This window comes from Macaca mulatta, chromosome 15 (genome assembly GCF_049350105.2).
Source record: "Macaca mulatta isolate MMU2019108-1 chromosome 15, T2T-MMU8v2.0, whole genome shotgun sequence".
In the NCBI taxonomy this organism is placed as follows: domain Eukaryota; kingdom Metazoa; phylum Chordata; class Mammalia; order Primates; family Cercopithecidae; genus Macaca; species Macaca mulatta.
In genome coordinates, this window is record NC_133420.1 from 93986312 (window position 1) to 94004862 (window position 18551).

At 37.7% G+C, this 18551-nt stretch overlaps 1 protein-coding gene across 6 annotated transcripts in view; it reads left to right on the forward strand.

Annotated features, from left to right (window-relative positions):
- PLGRKT (plasminogen receptor with a C-terminal lysine) overlaps nt 1-15368 on the forward strand; it is a 258541-nt gene extending 243173 nt beyond the window's left edge. For 5 of the 6 annotated variants that reach the window (XM_077964989.1, XM_077964987.1, XM_077964986.1 and 2 more), the window contains 3 exons: nt 11450-11580; nt 12152-12261; nt 14973-15368. In XM_077964989.1, the coding sequence (XP_077821115.1) occupies nt 11450-11580; nt 12152-12261; nt 14973-15094 (363 nt within the window). In that variant the 3' untranslated portion in view covers nt 15095-15368. 6 annotated transcript variants of the gene reach the window in all.
- Nucleotides 15369-18551: the final 3183 nt, after the last annotated feature.

Sequence of the window (18551 nt, forward strand, 5' to 3'; positions counted from 1 at the left end):
GTTTACAGAATGTGGTCATTATTTGGATGTCATGGTTTCTCCCAGTTAGTTCTCTGAGGAATTAGATAAGCAAGGAAAAGGAGGTCACAGGGACCATGGAAGGCTTAATTTCAGAGAGTTGTGGTCACTGAAATTACACACTACAGTGGATAGGGGCATAAAATCCTGGTGAGAAATTGGAGGCAGTGAGTGTATAGGCTCTTTCAAAGAAATTTAAACAGAATAATTTGGGTCAGTCTGTACCCCAGATCAACTTAGAGCTCATTATATGTGTCTTTTTATAATTCTTGCACTAATTATTTAGAAAGGTGAAGGATTTTGAGATGGCAGTCACATACACTGTCCATTCCACCCTAATTTTCCATATTAATGTGATTATTACAAATAGATGGCAAAGGTTGGCTTTGAAGCAGGCAGGCCTGGGTTGAATTCCAGATCTGTCACTAAATAACTGTGACCACAGGGAAAATCACTCAAATTCTGATCCCTAGTTTCCTCGATTGTAAACTGAGATAATACCTTCAGTGGCAGGTAATACTAATTGGATTCCATTCCAACTCCCTAATAGCATGCCTGCCTATACAACAGAAGCTAGAAAGCCAAAGAGAAAATTTCCAGACTCCCTCGCAGCTGGGTTTTACATCTGACCTGGTTCTGCCAAGTAGGCACCCCTGAAGGAGACTTGGGAGGTGGAAGTGGCAGTGAAAAGCTTTGAGACAACAACATTACCTCTTCTTGTAGCACGGTAGCGGAGGTGACTGGTATTTTGGAAGTGGTGGAGGTGACATGTCAGTATTTAGTCCTGAGTACCTGTGGCAGGAGGCAGTAACTATGGAGTTCCCCTAAGAGAATCCCACATTCTGGTTGAACGTTTCTCCAGAATGACTGCATCATTCCTGATAATGTAGAATGCAAACTTAATTCCATGCTCCCCCAGAAATTCTGTAGCTGCCAGGTACCCTGCAATCAATCTTGTTCTGTTTAAACTACTGTTTAGGATGGATTCCATTGTCTGCAACTCACAGACTAACCTCATAGGGTTTGGGGGAAGGCTAGGCATATTGGAATATGAATATATGTAACTTGCATATACTGTGCACATGGTGAGCCATATTATTATTTTTGTTAGTGCATCACCTGTTGTAATAAAATCAAGCATCCTGCAATTTCTTAAGAATTTTCTTTGGGAGACCGAGGTGGGCAGATCACGAGATCAAAAGATCAGGACCATCCTGGCCAACATGGTGAAACCCCGTCTCTACTAAAAATACAAAAATTAGCTGGGCGCGGTGGTGCATGCCTATAGTCCCAGCTACTCGGAGGCTGAGGCAAGAGAATCGCTTGAACCCAGGAGGCAGAGGTTACAGTGAGCTGAGATTGCGCCACTGCACTCCAGCCTGGGAGACAGAACGAGACTCCATCTCAAACAAACAAACAAAACAAAGAAAAATAATTTTCTGATAATTGTTTTTTGTAGCACATCTTGGTTCCAAGATTCTTAGGTATCCTATTATTATAGAGTGTAATATTTAGGTATCCTAAGTATTGTAGAATAGAGGTCTTTTGTGCACTGTTGGGAATGACATAGTGGAATATTAACTATCAAACTATGAAATGAGGAAATACAGGATAAATGAAAACACCCTTATTGTTTTTACTCAATAGACAATCAGGAATTGTCTTCAACTTCAGTTAACAGTGCTAATAACTTACCAGACACTGTTAGGAGCTATGACTTTCAAGGATTTTAGATAATGGTTGAGAAGCTGTGTTAGTCCGTTATCACGCTGCTGATAAAGACATACCTGAGACTCGGAAGAAAAAGAGGTTTAACTGGATTTACAGTTCCACATGGCTGGGGAGGCCTCAGAATCATGGCAGGAGACAAAAGGCACTTCTTTCATGGTGGTGGCAAGAGAAAATGAGGAAGAAGCAAAAGCGGAAACCCCTGATAAACCCATCAGATATCGTGAGAGTTATCTGCTGTCATGAGAATAGCACGGGAAACACTGGCCCCCATGATTCAGTTACTTCCGCCTGGTTCCCTCCCACAACACATGAGGATTGTGGGAGATACAATTCAAGTTGAGATTTGGATGGGGACACAGCCAAACCACATCAGAAGTGGATGGTCTTTTGTTATTTCTTTCCTAGGTTCTGTCAGCTGCTCAACTTATTGGCATCTTCTGATCTTTTTAGAAAAAGTCTAAATATTTATTTTGGAATCTACCTCTTAATATGGCATTTGGCCTAAAACACAGGGATTTTGCTAAACTGAAATTCTCATTTTTACATATGGCAACCTTATTGTTTATAATAAGATGTTACATCTATGAGTAAGAATGGAAGTTATTATGTTGTAATCTTTATTGGAAGATATATAATAAGATGCTGTTACCACAGCTTTTAAGCCTCTGAATAATACTACAATTTGGTTTGTATTCAATTATTTTTTATAAGTTATTGATAAAGGGGGACTTTTTTTCTTAAGGCAAAAAGAACTTCAAATTACTACTTATTTCCTCACTGAGATTCTTCCTAGACTGGACATTGAACATTTAACTTATCTGTAGAGCAAGTTAAGGTTAAATGCCACTTGCCACAGCTTTCATTATGGCTGCTTTGTTTTAACAATGTTAGTTTATGTTTTGTTTTTACCTGAAACATCGATTTTCTTTTGGTTTAGAAGGTATTAAATATGTTTCTATTAATTTAACAAAGGCATAGATAAATATAAAATATTCTCATTTTGGATAAAAACAAAACAAAAAACAGGTCTACGTGACCTCTTTTGTGGCAGAACATGTGGAATAACTTTTTGGCATTGCCCAATTAAGCAAATAAAAACAAAACTTTTCTATCATGTGAATTTATTGTGCATAAGTTAAAATGTCAATGGAAACCAAAACACAGTAGTAAACTGATTTGTTTCTCAGAGTTGGCCTAATTATTTCTCAAAAATAGGGAAGACTCCAATAAATATGAAATTAAAACTGCAATAAGAATAATTTATAGGATAATGTGTTATACAATGTTTTGTGTGTCCAAATGAAATTTAATAACTTTATTATTGTATTAAGGGGAAAATTATATTAAATAGTCTGTGGACCTTTACATAATTGCCCCTTTGGAAACTCAACAGATTGACAAATTACTGAGGTCAGTAATTTTATGGCTGTTCTTCATATTTTTTAAACAAATAAATTGAAGAATGAAAATATACAGGAAAGAGCTGATGTAAGAGTTTTATGAATGTGTTTAGAATGTGGTTCCTCCTATGTACAATTATTTCTAATATGCTAGCTTCCTTTTATGTTTTTTATTTTTATTTTTTATTATACTTTAAATTCTGGGATACATGTGCAGAATGTGCAGGTTTGTTACGTAGGTATGCATGTGCCATGATGGTTTGCTGCACCCATCAACATGTTACCTACATTAGGTATTTCTCCTAATGCTATCCCTCCCCTAGCCCCCAAGCCCCCGACAGGCCCTGGTGTGTGATGTTCCCCTGTCCATGTATTCTCATTGTTCAACTCCCACATATGAGTGAGAACATGCGGTGTTTGGTTTTCTGTTCCTATGTTAGTTTGCTGAGAATGATGGTTTCCAGCTTCATCCATGTCCCTGCAAAGGACATGAATTCATCCTTTTTTTAATGGCTGCACAGTATTCCATTGTGTATATGTACCACATTTTCTTTAGCCAGTCTATCATTGATGGGCATTTGGGTTGGTTTCAAATCTTTGCTATTGTGAACAGTGCTGCAATAAACATATGTGTGCATGTGTCTTTATAGTAATTTATAATCCTTTGGGTATATACCCAGTAATGGGATTGCTGGGTCAAGTGGTATTTCTGGTTCGAGATTTTTGAGGAATCTCTACACTGTCTTCCGCAATGGTTGAACTAGTCTACACTCCCACCAACAGTGTAAACGCATTCCTATTTCTCCACATCCTCTCCAGCATCTGTTGTTTCCTGACTTTTTAATGGTCGCCATTCTAACTGGCGTGAGATGGTATCTCACTGTGGTTTGGATTTGCATTTCTCTGATGACCAGTGATGATGAGCATTTTTTCATATGTTTGTTGGCTGCATACATGTCTTCTTTTGAGAAGTGTCTATTCGCCCACTTTTTGGTGGAGTTCTTTTTTTCTTGTAAATTTAAGTTCTTTGTAAATTCTGGATGTTAGCCCTTTGTCAGATGGTTAGATTGCAAAATTTTTCTCCCATTCTGTAGGTTGCCTGTTCACTCTGATGACAGTTTCTTTTGCCGTGCAGAAGCTCTTTAGTTTAATTGGATCCCATTTGTCAATGTTGACTTTTGTTGCCATTGCTTTTGGTGTTTCAGTCATGAAGTCTTTGCCCATACGTATGTCATGAATGGTATTGCCTAGGTTTTCTTCTAGGGTTTTTATGGTTTTAGGTCTTACGTTTAAGTCTTTAATCCATCTTGAGTGAATTTTTGCATAAGGTGTAAGGAAGGGCTCCAGTTTTAGTTTTCTGCATATGGCTAGCCAGTTTTCCCAGCACCATTTATTGAATAGGGAATCCTTTCCTCATTTCTTGTTTTTGTCAGGTTTGTCAAAGATCAGATAGTTGTAGATGTGTGGCATTATTTCTGAGGCCTCTGTTCTGTTCCATTGGTCTATATATCTGTTTTGGTATCTTTATTTTTTATCATTTCAACTTTTGTTTTAGGTTCAGGGGGTGCAGGTTTATTATGTGTGATGCTGAGGTTTGGGGTATGAATGATTCCATCACCCAAGTGGTGAGCATGGAACCCAATAGGGAGTTTTTCATCCCTTGCTCCCCTCCCCCTCTACCCCTTTTCGTAGTCCCTGGTGTCTATTGTTGTCTCTTTATGTCTATAGTTACCCAGTGCTTAGTTGCCACTTACAAGTGAGAACTTGAGTTATTTGGCTTCCTGTTCCTTTGTTAATTCACTTAGGATAATGGCCTCCAGTTGCATCCAGATGGCTGCAAAGGATATGATTTAATTCCTTTTTATGGCTGCATAGTATTCCATGATGTATATTTACCACATTTTCTTTCGTCAATCCACCATTGATGGGCAGCTAGGTTGATTCCATGTCTTTGCTATTGTGAATAGTGCTGAGATGAAAATATGAGTAGACATGTCTTTTTTGTCAAATTGTTTATTTTCTTTTGGATATATACCCAGTAATGGGATTGCTGGGTCAAATGGTCATTCTGTTTTAAGTCTCTAAACTGCTTTCTACAGTGACTGAATTAATTTACATTCCCACCAACAGTGTGTAAGTGTTCCCTCTTCTCTGCAGCCTTGCCAGCATCTGTTATTTCTTATCTTTTTAATAGCCATTCTGACTGGTGTGAGATGGTATCTCATTGTAGTTTTGATTCGCTTTTTTCTGATTATTGATGTTGAACATTTTTTCATATGCTTGTTGACCAAGTGTATGTCTTCTTTTGAGAAGTGTCTGTTCATGTCCTTTGCCCACTTTTTAATGGGATTATTTGGTTTTTGTTTGTTGAGTTGTTTAAGTTCCTTATAGATTCTGGATACTAGACCTTTGTCAGATACATAATTTGCAAATATTTTCTTCCATTCTATAAATTGTTTGTTTACTCTGTTGATAGTTTTGTTGTTGTTGTGCAGAAGCTCTTTAATTAGGTAACATTTGTCAATTTTTGTTCTTGTTGTCATTGCTTTTGAGGACATAGTCATAAATTCTTTGCCAAGACCAATGTCCAGAATGGTTTATTTCAGGTTTTATTCTAGGATTTTCATAGTTTAAGGTTTTCCACTTAAGTCTTTAATCCATTTTGAGTTAAGTTTTGTATATGGTGATAGGTAGGGTCCATTTTCATTCTTCTGCATATGCTGGCAAGTTATCCCAGCACCATTTATTAAATAGGGAGTCCTTTCCCTGTTGCTTATTTTTGTCAACTTTGTTAAAGGTCAGATGGTTGTAGGTATGTGGCTTTATTTATGAGTTCTCTATTCTTTTCCATTGGCATATGTTTCTGCTTTTGTACTAGTACCATGCTGTTTTGGTTATTATAGCCTTATAGTATAAAGTCAGGTAGTGTGATGTCTCTGGCTTTGTTCTTTTTGCTTAGGATTGCTTTACCTATTTGGACTTTTTGGTTCTATATGAATTTTAGAAAAGTTTTTTTTCTAGTTCTGTAAAGAATGATACTGGTTGTTTGATAGGAATAGCATTGAATCTGTATTTTGCTTTAGGCAGTATGGCCATTTTAACAATATTGATTCTTCCAATTCATGAGCATGGAATGTTCTTTCATTTATTTGTGCTGTCTCTGATTTCTTTCATCCTAGGGGTGTGTGTGTGTGTGTGTGTGTGTCTGTCTGTCTGTCTGTCTGTCTGTTGTAAATGGGATTGCATTCTTGGTTTGGCTCTCAGCATGACCATTACTGGTGTGTAGAAATGCTACTAATTTTTGTATGTTGATTTTGTATCTTCAAACTTTGCTGTTTATTAGGTCTGTTAGGGCTAGGAGCCTTTTGGCGGAGTCATTAGGTTTTCCTAGTGTAGAATAATATTCAATGAGGAGGGATCATTTGCCTTCTTTTTCCATTTGGATGCCTTTTATTTCTTTCTCTTGCCTGATTGCTCTGGCTAGGACTTCCAATACTAAATTGAATAGGAGTGGTGAGAGTGGACATCCTTGTTTTGTTCTAGTTTTCAAGGGGAATGCTTCCAGCTTTTTCCCATTCAGTGATGTTGGCTGTGGGTTTGTCATAGATGGCTTTTATTATTTTGAGATATGTTCTTTCAATGCCTAGTTTGTGGAGGGTCTTATGTGCTCTCTTTAAAATTAATTGTGGTTCTCTAACTGTTAAACTAGCATCAGATAAGCCTGTAAAATCCTCAGAGTGTGAAGTTATAATCAGGAACATTTTGATTTCAAATTATTCTGTAAAGCAGTATCAAAAAGTCCAGAGATAAGAAAATTATTATTATAAAAGGTCTACATTTCTTTTAAAATAGGATAAAGAATTTTGTATTTAGGATTTGAGTTAACAACCATTAAGAGAACTTGCTGTACATGTTCTGTTTTGCTTTTATTTGCTGTTTTTAGTGTCAGTAATTGAGAAGGAAGGTTGAAAATGAATGTACACATAGTTAAAGGATGCCAATTCTTGGTAAATTGATAATTGCATTAATTCATTTATCCCTTTATGGCTATTGAAAAATTTGGTAGTCTAGTTTATTAATTTGACTTTTAAGATGTATACAGATATAGACCTATGACTTTAAACATAATCTTATGAAATATAGGGTAGTTAATAACATTTTAATGGATAATTAACATTACAGATCAAAATATCTTTCATTAGAATGTTTTACTCATGGAGAGAGTCTGCATGGAATTTTTTCTCACTCTAGGCTCATAGTTTATCACAGATACACAATCTTGCTGATTTTTATAATTTATCTATGAAAGATGGACATGATTGCCTTCATTCTTAACAGTAAGGGAGCAGACTCAGAATATAATATTTGTTCATAACTAGTTTTTTAAATATACTTAAATTTGAGACTAGTTTTAGATTTATAGAAAAGGCATATAGAATTCCCAAATACCCTACATTCATTGTGCCCTGCTGTTAACATCTGACTATTACCATGGCACATTTGCCACAACTAAGAAGCGAACATTGATCCATTACTATTCAATACATCCCACATTCAGATTTCATTTGTTTGTCTCTAATGTTCCCTTTCTGTCCCAGAATCTCATCCAGGATGCCACGTTACATTTAGTCTTCTTGTCTCTTTAGCTTCGTCATCCCTCACCCTGCCTTTCATACTGTTCGCATTGGAAGCAAGTAACTAAGCAAAGCCCAAGATCAAGGGGTGGGAGTTAAGCTCCACTTCTTTGAAGAGCGAGGAGGAGTATCTATGTAAATGAGTTAGAATTCTTCTGTACAGGATATTTGTCTCTTCTCCATTTATATTAGTATAGACTCGTGGATATTTATTTTATACTTTAGGTTATAATCCAATACTATGTTATTTATTTTGCTGATAAAATTGTTCCAGCTTTGGACATTAGTAGCTCTTTCAGATTGACCCCCGTGTCCTTTTGACATACTCCATCATCATTATTATTATTTTAGTATCTCTTGACTTTCTGGCACTATAAGATGCTGTAGGCTCCTCTTATACATTTCTTGCCCCAGTCCTAGGCCAGCTATTTCTCCAAGGAGCCCTGGTTTATTTATTTTTTTGGAGAGTAGAAATCATGTCTGGGTGTTTCTGGGTGTTAGGTATGCTTGTTTGCAAGAGGTTATTGCCTCTATTCCCTGTCAGTGGACAGAGCTGAGAAAACGTATGTACTTACACTAAGCCATGAATGCCTAATCCATGCATGCATATAGATATGCATATCTATAATTTCATCTTTGTCTATCTCTATATCAAGCACTAAGCATGAGTTCATACTGATATTATTGGCTCTAATCCAGTGCCACATGGTTCATTTTAGTCTTTTCCTCTTGCTTGTTTGTTATCTCCCTGTTTAATAATAAGAAACCTGACTTCCACCATCTGCTGTCAATTTACTTGTTGCTCACCTCCAGTAAACATGTAAAGTGGTTTCAGAATTGTTAATCTGTAACTTGTGAGAGACAGTTTTACTCACTAGAGTACAGTGTTTATGTATAGTTCTTTCTGTCTTTAGTTTTACAGTTTTTAGTCAAAATACCATTTTCCAAAGTTAGATCAGTTATTTTCCCCCAACCCTTCAGTGAGATTGTGCCATACATTTGTAGTACAGTCAGATTATTTTGTCACAGTCCCCATTCCATCTTGTGCATCCCTTGCCCTTTTGGCTGATTTGTAAAATTTGTATGCGCTAAGGTTCACGCTGTGCTGTAAAGTTTTATGAGTTTTGACAAATGCAGAGTGTCGTGTATCCACCACCATAGTACCATACAGATTAACTCCACCACCCTGAAAGCCCTCTGCTCACAATCTTTTGAGAATTCCCAGGTGATATCTTTCAGACTGATATCTCACGTTGATCTTTCGTGGGAAAAAAGCATAAGCTATGAGTCTTTCATTTATGGTGATGGTTCTCAGTCCCAGCAGCACACGAGAACTATCTGGAAACCGTTAGAAAATACTGATGCCTGATTTTACCTCCAGATCCTGACTGAATTGATCTCACCTGGTTTAGTTGGTCTGGGGTGTAGGTCTGGGTACTAGAACTTTGAAAAGCTTCCCAGATGCTCATGGTGTGCAGCAAAAGTTTAGAACTACTCTGGACTCCTCTATTTCTTGTTTACTGCCTTTTGATAAAAACACAAATAATTAATTGCTGCATTTACATCACTTTGGGGGATATGATGAATCAGTATGTAAGTTTTGTAAATAAGTAATGTAGCAAGGATGAATTTCACACACTAAATAATCTTGTGCAAAAACACATCTATTTTTTATTGCTAATTGAACTCAAAATGAACCTCAATTTCTCTTGGTGACAGCAAATTCAATTTTGACAAGTCAAAGTTACTCAATTATTTGTAGTTTAAAACTCGGTTCTTTGGGAGAAAATAGTTGAATTCAGCTTTCCTCCTCTCCTTCTCCGTTCATCTTTTCCTTGGTATGACCTAGGCTTGGGTGCAGGTGATCTCAGGTGGCACCAGCATCAGGGAAGGCACATCTAGCCAGATGCATTTGGGGATCCCCAGACAGAGAATTATGGCCCTGCTTCCTGTGGAGAATGTTGGGAGGGAGCAGATACTGTGGAGCAGAAAGGGTTTCAGAGCAGACCTCACAGAGAGCATGCCTAAGAGAGGCCACTTCCGTCTCCCTTAGTGGCTGAGGGGTCTGAAGAAAGTCTGCAAGGTTCTCACCTCAGCTGGAGAGGGGCAGAGAAGGTGGCTGCAGACTGAGAGCTGGTAGCCTACTGGAGTCCAAAACCTTGGGCCGGGGACCCCACAACAGACACTTGAGAGTGAATGTAAGCCAGTGGCTGAGCGGGGAAGGCCACTGGATCCCAGAGGCTCAGCAGCACCTGAGAGTATGGGGATGATGGTTATGCCAGCCTGGAACACGGCCTCATGCCCTTAGGGAACATCATGTGGTGCTGTCCAGGTTGATCGAACAGAAAACAACAGCAGAAAAGCACTCTCGGATGCTGCTGATCCTCTGGGATCCAGTGGCCTTCCCCACCCAACCACTGGCTTATGTTCACTCCTAAAGTGTCTGTTATGGGGTCCCCTGGCTCTAGGTTTTGGACTCTTTGGTAGTCCCCCTGCTCTCGATCCATAGCTACCCTCTGTGCCCCTCTTCAGCTGATGTGAGAACCTTGTAGACTTCCTCCACACCCCTTGGCTGCTGAGGGAGATGGAAGTGGCCTCTCTTAGGTGTGCTCTCTGCGAGGTCTGCCCTGAAACCATTTCTGCTCTGCTGTAGCTGCTCCCTTCCAGAATTATCTACAGGAAGCAAGGCCACAAGTCTTCTCTGTTTAGGGATTCCCAAACCCAAGTGAGGCTTCCTTCGTATCTTCTGGGGATTTAACTTCCCAAATTAGGCCAAGGAGCCAAGCCCCATCTTTACATCTAAACTATCACTTGCCCCTCCCAGCTACTCCCCTCAGTAGAAAGAGGGCATGGAGGGGAAACTAAATCACCTTCCTCTCCTCTTCCTTGCATCATGAACTCCCTGTGTACTGCCCTCTAGCTTGGCTAATGACATGTAGTGCCAAGATTTTAGAATTAAAACAACAACAACAATGCCAACAACACTTTTCTCTGTCAAGAATATAACTCTCTTCAAATAATGGGCTTGGGTTTACAGACAGTTGCTTCTCCTGAGTATTTTCTAAAAATCCATTTAGAAATTCAGTCTCCTGTGTTCTGAGCCATCTGCCTTCTGTTCAAAGCGGTGAAAGGCACTGAACAAAGTGGTGAAGAACTTGAGGTTAGAAAAATGTGGCAAAGGAAAAGATGTCTCAAAACAACAACACCCATCTACTATCATATTGTGGTATGATATGGACCAAATAAATACTCCAAATAAATTTCAGTTTGGAGTGGATTTGGAAGGCAGATTTCCATGCAAGTGGAAATAAAGGCCAGTAAGATGTATCTACATTTAAAGACCCATAGATCTTTCCACACATGCAATAGGAAAAGCTGGACATTTATTTGAGGCTTGGCTAAAGCTCCAGACCACAGGCAGTCAAGACCTCAGGGTGTAAAAATGGAATATTGATATTTATTCTGTATTTATTCCAGGAAGATTTCACTGCCAAGGTGACAGTTGGTGAGAGCTGTCCAGAGGAACTTTAGTCAAAGTCTGTTGAGATTTTTTTGAAAAAACATGAATTAAAGCAATTGAAGAATGAATCCGCTGGAAAAACAGATTACTATTTGTTCAGATTCCAATGATGAGTAACTTCACTTTGTCTTTTGTTTTGTCCTCAGCTGGAAAGGCAGCTCATCATGCAGAGTGAAATGAGGGAAAGACAAATGGCTATGCAGATCGCGTGGTCTCGGGAATTCCTCAAATACTTTGGAACTTTTTTTGGCTTTGCAGCCATCTCTTTAACAGCTGGGTATGTTTGCTATTTAATATTTTCTTCAGTCATTTACTTCTTTTTGTCTTTTCCATTACCATTTTATTATGAAGTTGGCCAGAATAAGACTTTGGTCCAAATAGTGTATGTAAGCAAAGTAACCTATTAACCTTAGTCCTTGGGGGTAACTCTGTGAAAGCAAGGCAGTAACAGTTAATTTAGTTTCCTAGGTTGCTTCTGTCTTTTTCTCTACTTTATTAGTTAGAGAGAGAGAGCACCAACTTGACACCAAGAAGGCCTCTATATGTTTATCTCCACAATCCCTTAGTGGTAGATACCAATCTTTACCCATTTTAAAAACAAGGAACCTGAGCTTCAAAGTCAAATAAAGATGAGCAAGTCACAGACCTTGCCCTTGAGAACTGCAGAATCTGGCTAGGGATATTGGGTAAGGAAATTCTATTTCCATAGAATTATCAAATGTATTAAGTAACTTCTGAAGGAAAAGTCATTCTTCCAAAAAGCAGGTATTTTTTTTTTCTTTAAGTATACAGATATGTATTTACAGATTATTTTTTGATATTGGTTCTTTTTTTAATTCTTGAAATAGAGCGATTAAAAAAAAGAAGCCAGCCTTCCTGGTCCCAATTGTTCCATTAAGCTTTATCCTCACCTACCAGTATGACTTGGGCTATGGAACCCTTTTAGAAAGAATGAAAGGTAAGTCTTTGATAAACTAGAGTTTCTATTTGCTGATTTATTTTCCAGTTCAAGGATCCCTGCCTTAGGAACCTTTGACTTATAAAAATTCTGACAAGACTCTCTCTTTGAACCTCCAATGACCAACATTTCTGCTCCCTCTCACACAGTGGTGTGCTGGAGCCACCTCATACCAGCTCACAAGAACCAATCACTACATTTTCAGGGATTGTGTAAGCTGGTTGTTAAACATAGTCATTTAAGGTATTAAAACTTATATAAACTTGCAACAAATAAATTACAGCAAATAAATAATATTAAATTGTGTTTAAAACAAAGGTAATAAACAGAACTCATCTGTTTCTAAATATTTGCTATTATCCATACTCTGATTATTTATAGCTATTGTATCTATATGATAGAAATGCAGATATAATACACAAACAAAACAAAATACAGCTACTGTCCAGTTTTAGTGACACCCCATTGATAGTCTGAAGTTGGTCTTGATGGGAGTATTTACACAATGGAAATCTGTGGTTGCCAAATCAAGGCTTAACTGCTTATTTTATTGATTTTCTAGACCAGGGGTTGAAAAATTATGGCCTGAGGCTGGCCACCTGTTTTCAAAAATAAAGTTTTATTGGAACACATCCATGCTCATTCATTCATGTATTGTCTGTGGCTGCCTTCCCATTACCATGACAGAGCCATCGTTGAAACAGAAACATATGAGCCCACAAGCCTATAATATTTACTGTCTGGCCCTTTAAGACAGTTTGCCAACCTATGGTCTAGATTTTAAAAATTGATGAAGAAAATGCTAAAAATGCAGATTAAGCTTAAGAATGTGCTTTGTATGTAACTATTCCATTGTAAATAGCATAAAAGTTGGTGAAATATTCTTCTAATATTGAAAAACTATTATCCAGTTCAGCAAATAAGTTGTTTACATCATTCTCAAATAAATGAAGTTCCAACATTTGTCTTCAATAAAACAACTCATTGTTTCACTTTTGTCCTACTCATTAGTGTGAATGAAAACACCAACCGTCATGCATTATACTCTCTCATCAACTGCAACATAGGCTGGCCACGGATTCCAGCATTCCATAAAAATCAATGAAAGCATTCTGTGAGAATCAATTTGCTATGTGGAATTTTATGTACATTTTATTATGGTACATATTTTTATGTATAATGTACATGTATAACATGTATAATAAGCATATATATTATAAATTTATAGACATTTTATTTTCAGAGAACTGGTTGGTAAATATTCACCTGCACCCTGCTGCTGTCACATAATCCTGATTTTTATTGCCCTGGAATTTGACACAGCTGGCACAGAAATTTAATAGGAAATTTTTATGGGAATTTCCTGTTTAAAAAAAATTCAAATTCATCAGAAAACTTATCACATTAGAAAATGTAGATTATAGTTTTTTTTCCATGTTAATAATGATGACTCTAAAATATACAATCCCTATTCAACTGAGTTTATTATCAGCCATTCTGTAAATACATGATGAGAATTTACTAACTGGAAGAAAGGCTCTCTCACATGGAAAACATCTAGTCTGTCATCAATGGCCAACCTAGTTATATGTAATTTTATCATGATTTTTACTTGCTATTTGAGACAGAGGTAAAAAAAGAAGATATTTGCAGATGATTGAAATGCTCTTATAATTTGAAAACTATGGTCTGTTCTGTTGGGTTTGGAGTACAATTAATAGCGTGTTAAAAGAAGGCCAGGTGCAGTGGCTCACACCTGTAATCCCAGCACTTTGGGAGGCCAAGGCGGGCAAATCACTTGAGTTCGAGACTAGCCTGTCCAACATGGTGAAATCCTGTCTCTATGAAAAGTACAAAATTAGTCGGTGTATACCGCCTGTAGTCCCAGCTACTCAGGAGGCTGAGGCACAAGAATCACTTGAACTGAGGAGGCAGAGGCTGCAGTGACCTGAGACTGCACCACTGCACTCCAGCCTGGGTGACAGAGTTGGACTCTGTCTCAATAAAATAAAATAGTGTGTTAAAAGAGGAGTACTCACAGAAAGTGTCACCTTTTAATCCCAAGGGAGGCTTATGAAATGTAAACATGTACTGTAATACAATTTTTAAAAATGTGCTAAGTAGTCTTCAACAATAAAACCTGGCAAATGTCACTGGGCCCAAGAAATTACTGCATTGTGTAGCTCTTTGAAAGGGGAATTGTTTATAAAGATGTGTGTATATGTATATTTGTATGTATACAGACTAAAGAACATTTAATATTATTTTGAGTGTTTATAAGTAATGTCAGGTTGAAGATTAGCTTTTCTGAAAAATTAGAATTTGTAGTAAACTTTACTTTCTCTCTTGTCACTTATATTAAAGGACAATGGGAAAGACTATATATGTGGTTTCTCTACCCAAATCCCTCCAAACAGAATTAATACTAATCCTGACTTTGTTTCAAGGGAAAAAATTACTTATCTTGATGTTCTTTCTCTTCTACATGTCAAAAAAATCTGTACCTCCTGATTTATGTATGAGTTGTCAGAATTCATCACTGTGTTTCCTCTGGGAAGTGTATTACTTCTCCTGAGGAAAATGTTTAAGTGTGAAATTGGGAACATGGCTCATACGCTGTTAGAGCCTGTCAAGGAATATAGCAATCAGGCTTTGTCACAAATTGCTGATGACCCCTTTGTCACCTTGTGTATTTCTGTACTTTATTTAAGGTGAAGCTGAGGACATACTGGAAACAGAAAAGAGTAAATTGCAGCTGCCAAGAGGAATGATCACTTTTGAAAGCATTGAAAAAGCCAGAAAGGAACAGAGTAAATTCTTCATAGACAAGTGAAATCCTGTTTAGCAATCAAATCTCAAAGCACAGAATTGTTGACTTGAATCATGGTTTTTACAATTTTTTAAATGCTCAAGATTTTGATATTGTAGATTTTATTTTAAAATATTAAAATGCAAGATGAGTTTTGAGCTATTTTAAAATAAAATTTATAACATTCAACACAAAATCAAGGAGGTGCTCTAAATAACTTTCAGATTTCCTCTCTCTGTGTGCATTACCAATATCTAAGTGTAAAATTAATAAATTGTTTTGAATTCCTGGAAGCAAATGCCCAGCTGCTCTCACTTCTCTGTCACACATACTTTCCATACCACATTCCATTTCCACAGATGCTTCTGTATTTTGGATTTGTCAATTGTGTCCTGCCCCTACATGACAGAAAACAGTATTGTTTGACTAACATATATACTGCATTTACTATGACTGGCACTGTTCTGAGTGTTTTGTACAAATTCTTGTAATCATCCCAATAATTTTATGAAGCAGGAATCATTTTATACATGTGGAAACTGAAGCACAGATAAGCAGCTTGAACAAAGGCAGAAGCATGCAAGCCAAATCCAAGAAGTTGCTGCAGGTCATCCAGTTTGGCTGGGCCAAAGCCATGCTTGGCCAGGGCTTGGATTTGAACAAGTGTGGCTCCAGTGGCTGTGCTCTAAAAGGCCTTGACAAGGCCTTAACTGATGCTTAACCTGCAAAGAAAAGCTATAAAAGGGAAAAGGTAACAACATTCTAATAGTGACCCAGGGCATAGTTGCTAGAGAGGTGGAAACAAGAGAGAGGTAGATTTGGATGACTGTCTTTTTATTTAGACTCACTGGGAAAACACCTCATAAAATACTCCTCTATGTAAGTATTCCTTCAGATGCAAACTCTACATATAATATGCTTATTCCAAAGAGATTTATTGATACTACTATGTGCCAGGCACTGTTGTAGACACTAGAGCTACATCAGTGAATAAGTAGACAATGTCCTGTATCCTGGGCAGGGGAATATGTTCTAGTGAGGGGTGGGAGAATGGAGAGGGCAACAAATTAACATGGAGATAAACATGACAGATGCTTCAGTGGAAATGAAACAGAGTGATAAGAGAATGATTGGGTTAATGAGGTGGTGCTACTTTAGATCGGGGCTGCAGACACTGCCTCTCTGCAGAGGTGACATTTGGACTGAGACATGGCATGGCCAAATAATAGAAAGAAGCCCAGGAAGAATAATAGGAGAGTAAATATTAAGGTAGGAATAAGCATGAATATAATGTGGTCCCTACCTTCAAGGAGCTGACAACATACCAATGTATTTTGTTACAATTTTAGTTTTAGAGAACCTTGAGCCAAGTCTTGAAGGATGCATAGAAGTTCTCCATGAAGGTAAATGTTGAAGAGGAAGGGTGCCCCGGGCAGGAGAAGCAGCTTGAACAAAGGCAGGACCATGCAAGCCAAATCCAAGGAGTTGCTGCAGGTCATTTAATTTGGCTGCAGCAAGGAGTTCCTCATGTGGGGGACTTTTCAGAAATGATCCTGGTGGAAGCACAGTTCAATTCCTAAAGGGCCTTGGATGTAACAGCAAGGAGTTTGGATTCTTTCCTGAGGGTGATAGCAGTGAAATAATACAAAATGGGATTTTTACTCAGATTAGTAGATTAGAAGGGAAAGATTCCAGATCTCAAGTAATGAGGAACTGCAATGATCCACCTGAGTGCTGACCAGCGGCCTGAATTAAGGCTACAGCCTTGCGAATGGACTCAAGATTGTGAAAATAGAGAACAGCGGCACCAGGAAACCAGTCTGAGGTCACAGAATGGGAGAAGTTGTTTTCCCTGCATTTTTAATCTGTGTAAATTATCTAAGACCCCTAGAGAACATGGGAAAGAAGTACTGGGAGCAACACTGGTGGACTCGTGAATGCTTAAGACCTAGTGCTGGTGGTAGGTCACACCAGAATCTGGAATTGTATTTCTTTCCCCATAATTCAATCATGCTATTCAAATGTTCCTGACATAGTCTAGCCAGGGCTCGCCAAGAATAGTTTGAGGCCTCTGCAAGGGCTGATCGGCTCAAGACCTTATATGGGATTTTCGTTGCTGGCAACATAGGCCCTGGGCCCCCTTAAGAACACCAGGCTGTTTAATTATATTGGCTTCTTCCTCTGGCACTGACACTGAGTTTAATAATTCTACCTCAGTAGAGCCCCTGCTGAAAAACATACACACGCACTTACACTCATACTTTTGTTCGCTCCCAATTGTATAGAGAGGCAAAAATCAAAGTGGAGCTATTAAAAATGACCATGCAGCACAAGTATGTTGTAACATTTTTCAGTGTTATAACTGCTGATTATCCAAAACTTTTCCTCTCATTATTACAGTGTCCGTTGGTTGAAAGGAAAAACATTTCTGCTGTGATGCTCCTGAGCTATTTCTTCATTTATGTTAATTAAATATTTGTTTATACTTATGATTAAGCCCTAATTACCAACTAGACATCTGATGTTTCCAAATACTGAACCTTATATGGTCTTCTATAAGTAACTAGCTTATAATTATCACAAACTTTTGTGATATTACAAGAAGAATGAGGAAATAAATGAGTAAGTATATTAGGAGAAGGATAAGAAACAGGTTTCATTATGAACAAAGATTTAGAGATTAAAATAATGATAACCTCACTCAATCTCTTTGTCAATTATTAGGAGCAAAGTTGGAGGAAAACTTGTCTACACTCCATGTGGTTCTTTTCTTCCCAAGACACTCTTGGCTCAGCCAAGGCAATGCAGAAGCTGCCAAGTATATGTGGAGTCTGTCATAGTTAAGGGATGTAAGTATGGATCCAGAGATTCTCTGCAACAGAAAGACTGTTCTTGACAATCACTGCATAATAGTAAAGATGCAGTCTGTGACATTGCTGTACCTAAGTGTTTTGAATGTTTCATATTCACATTTACATTAGAGAATTGTTATCCCAGTTAAAAATAATATATCAGGGTCTAAAATTTACAAATAAATTAAATTTATATGGTGTTCAACCAATCTGAATTTGTGTTTATGGGTAATGTTGAAGGTTCCTTTATGGTGTGGTACTCATTGCACTTTGGAAAGGCTGTGAGAAAGTTCCCATAAGCCAAAGTAGTTTTAATGACAAATAGTGAAGTTATGATCAAGGATTTTAAAGATGAAGGGAAGACACTTAGAAATAGTCCAGTCTAAGTCCTCACCTTACACTTGAAAAAATTGAGGCCCTTTGTGATTGACCTAAGGTTTTACATCTAGTAGTGGTAGTTACACTAAAACCTTTGTATTTGGTATCCCTGGCAGGATTCTTTTCAATACAACATGCTGCCTGATCAAGAAAAAATAGTGTCAAAGTCAAAATCAAATATAATTTTAAAAATTATCACATATGTTCAGTCTCAGAGCCATATAAAGTGTCCTAGGGTGGGGTTAGAAGGG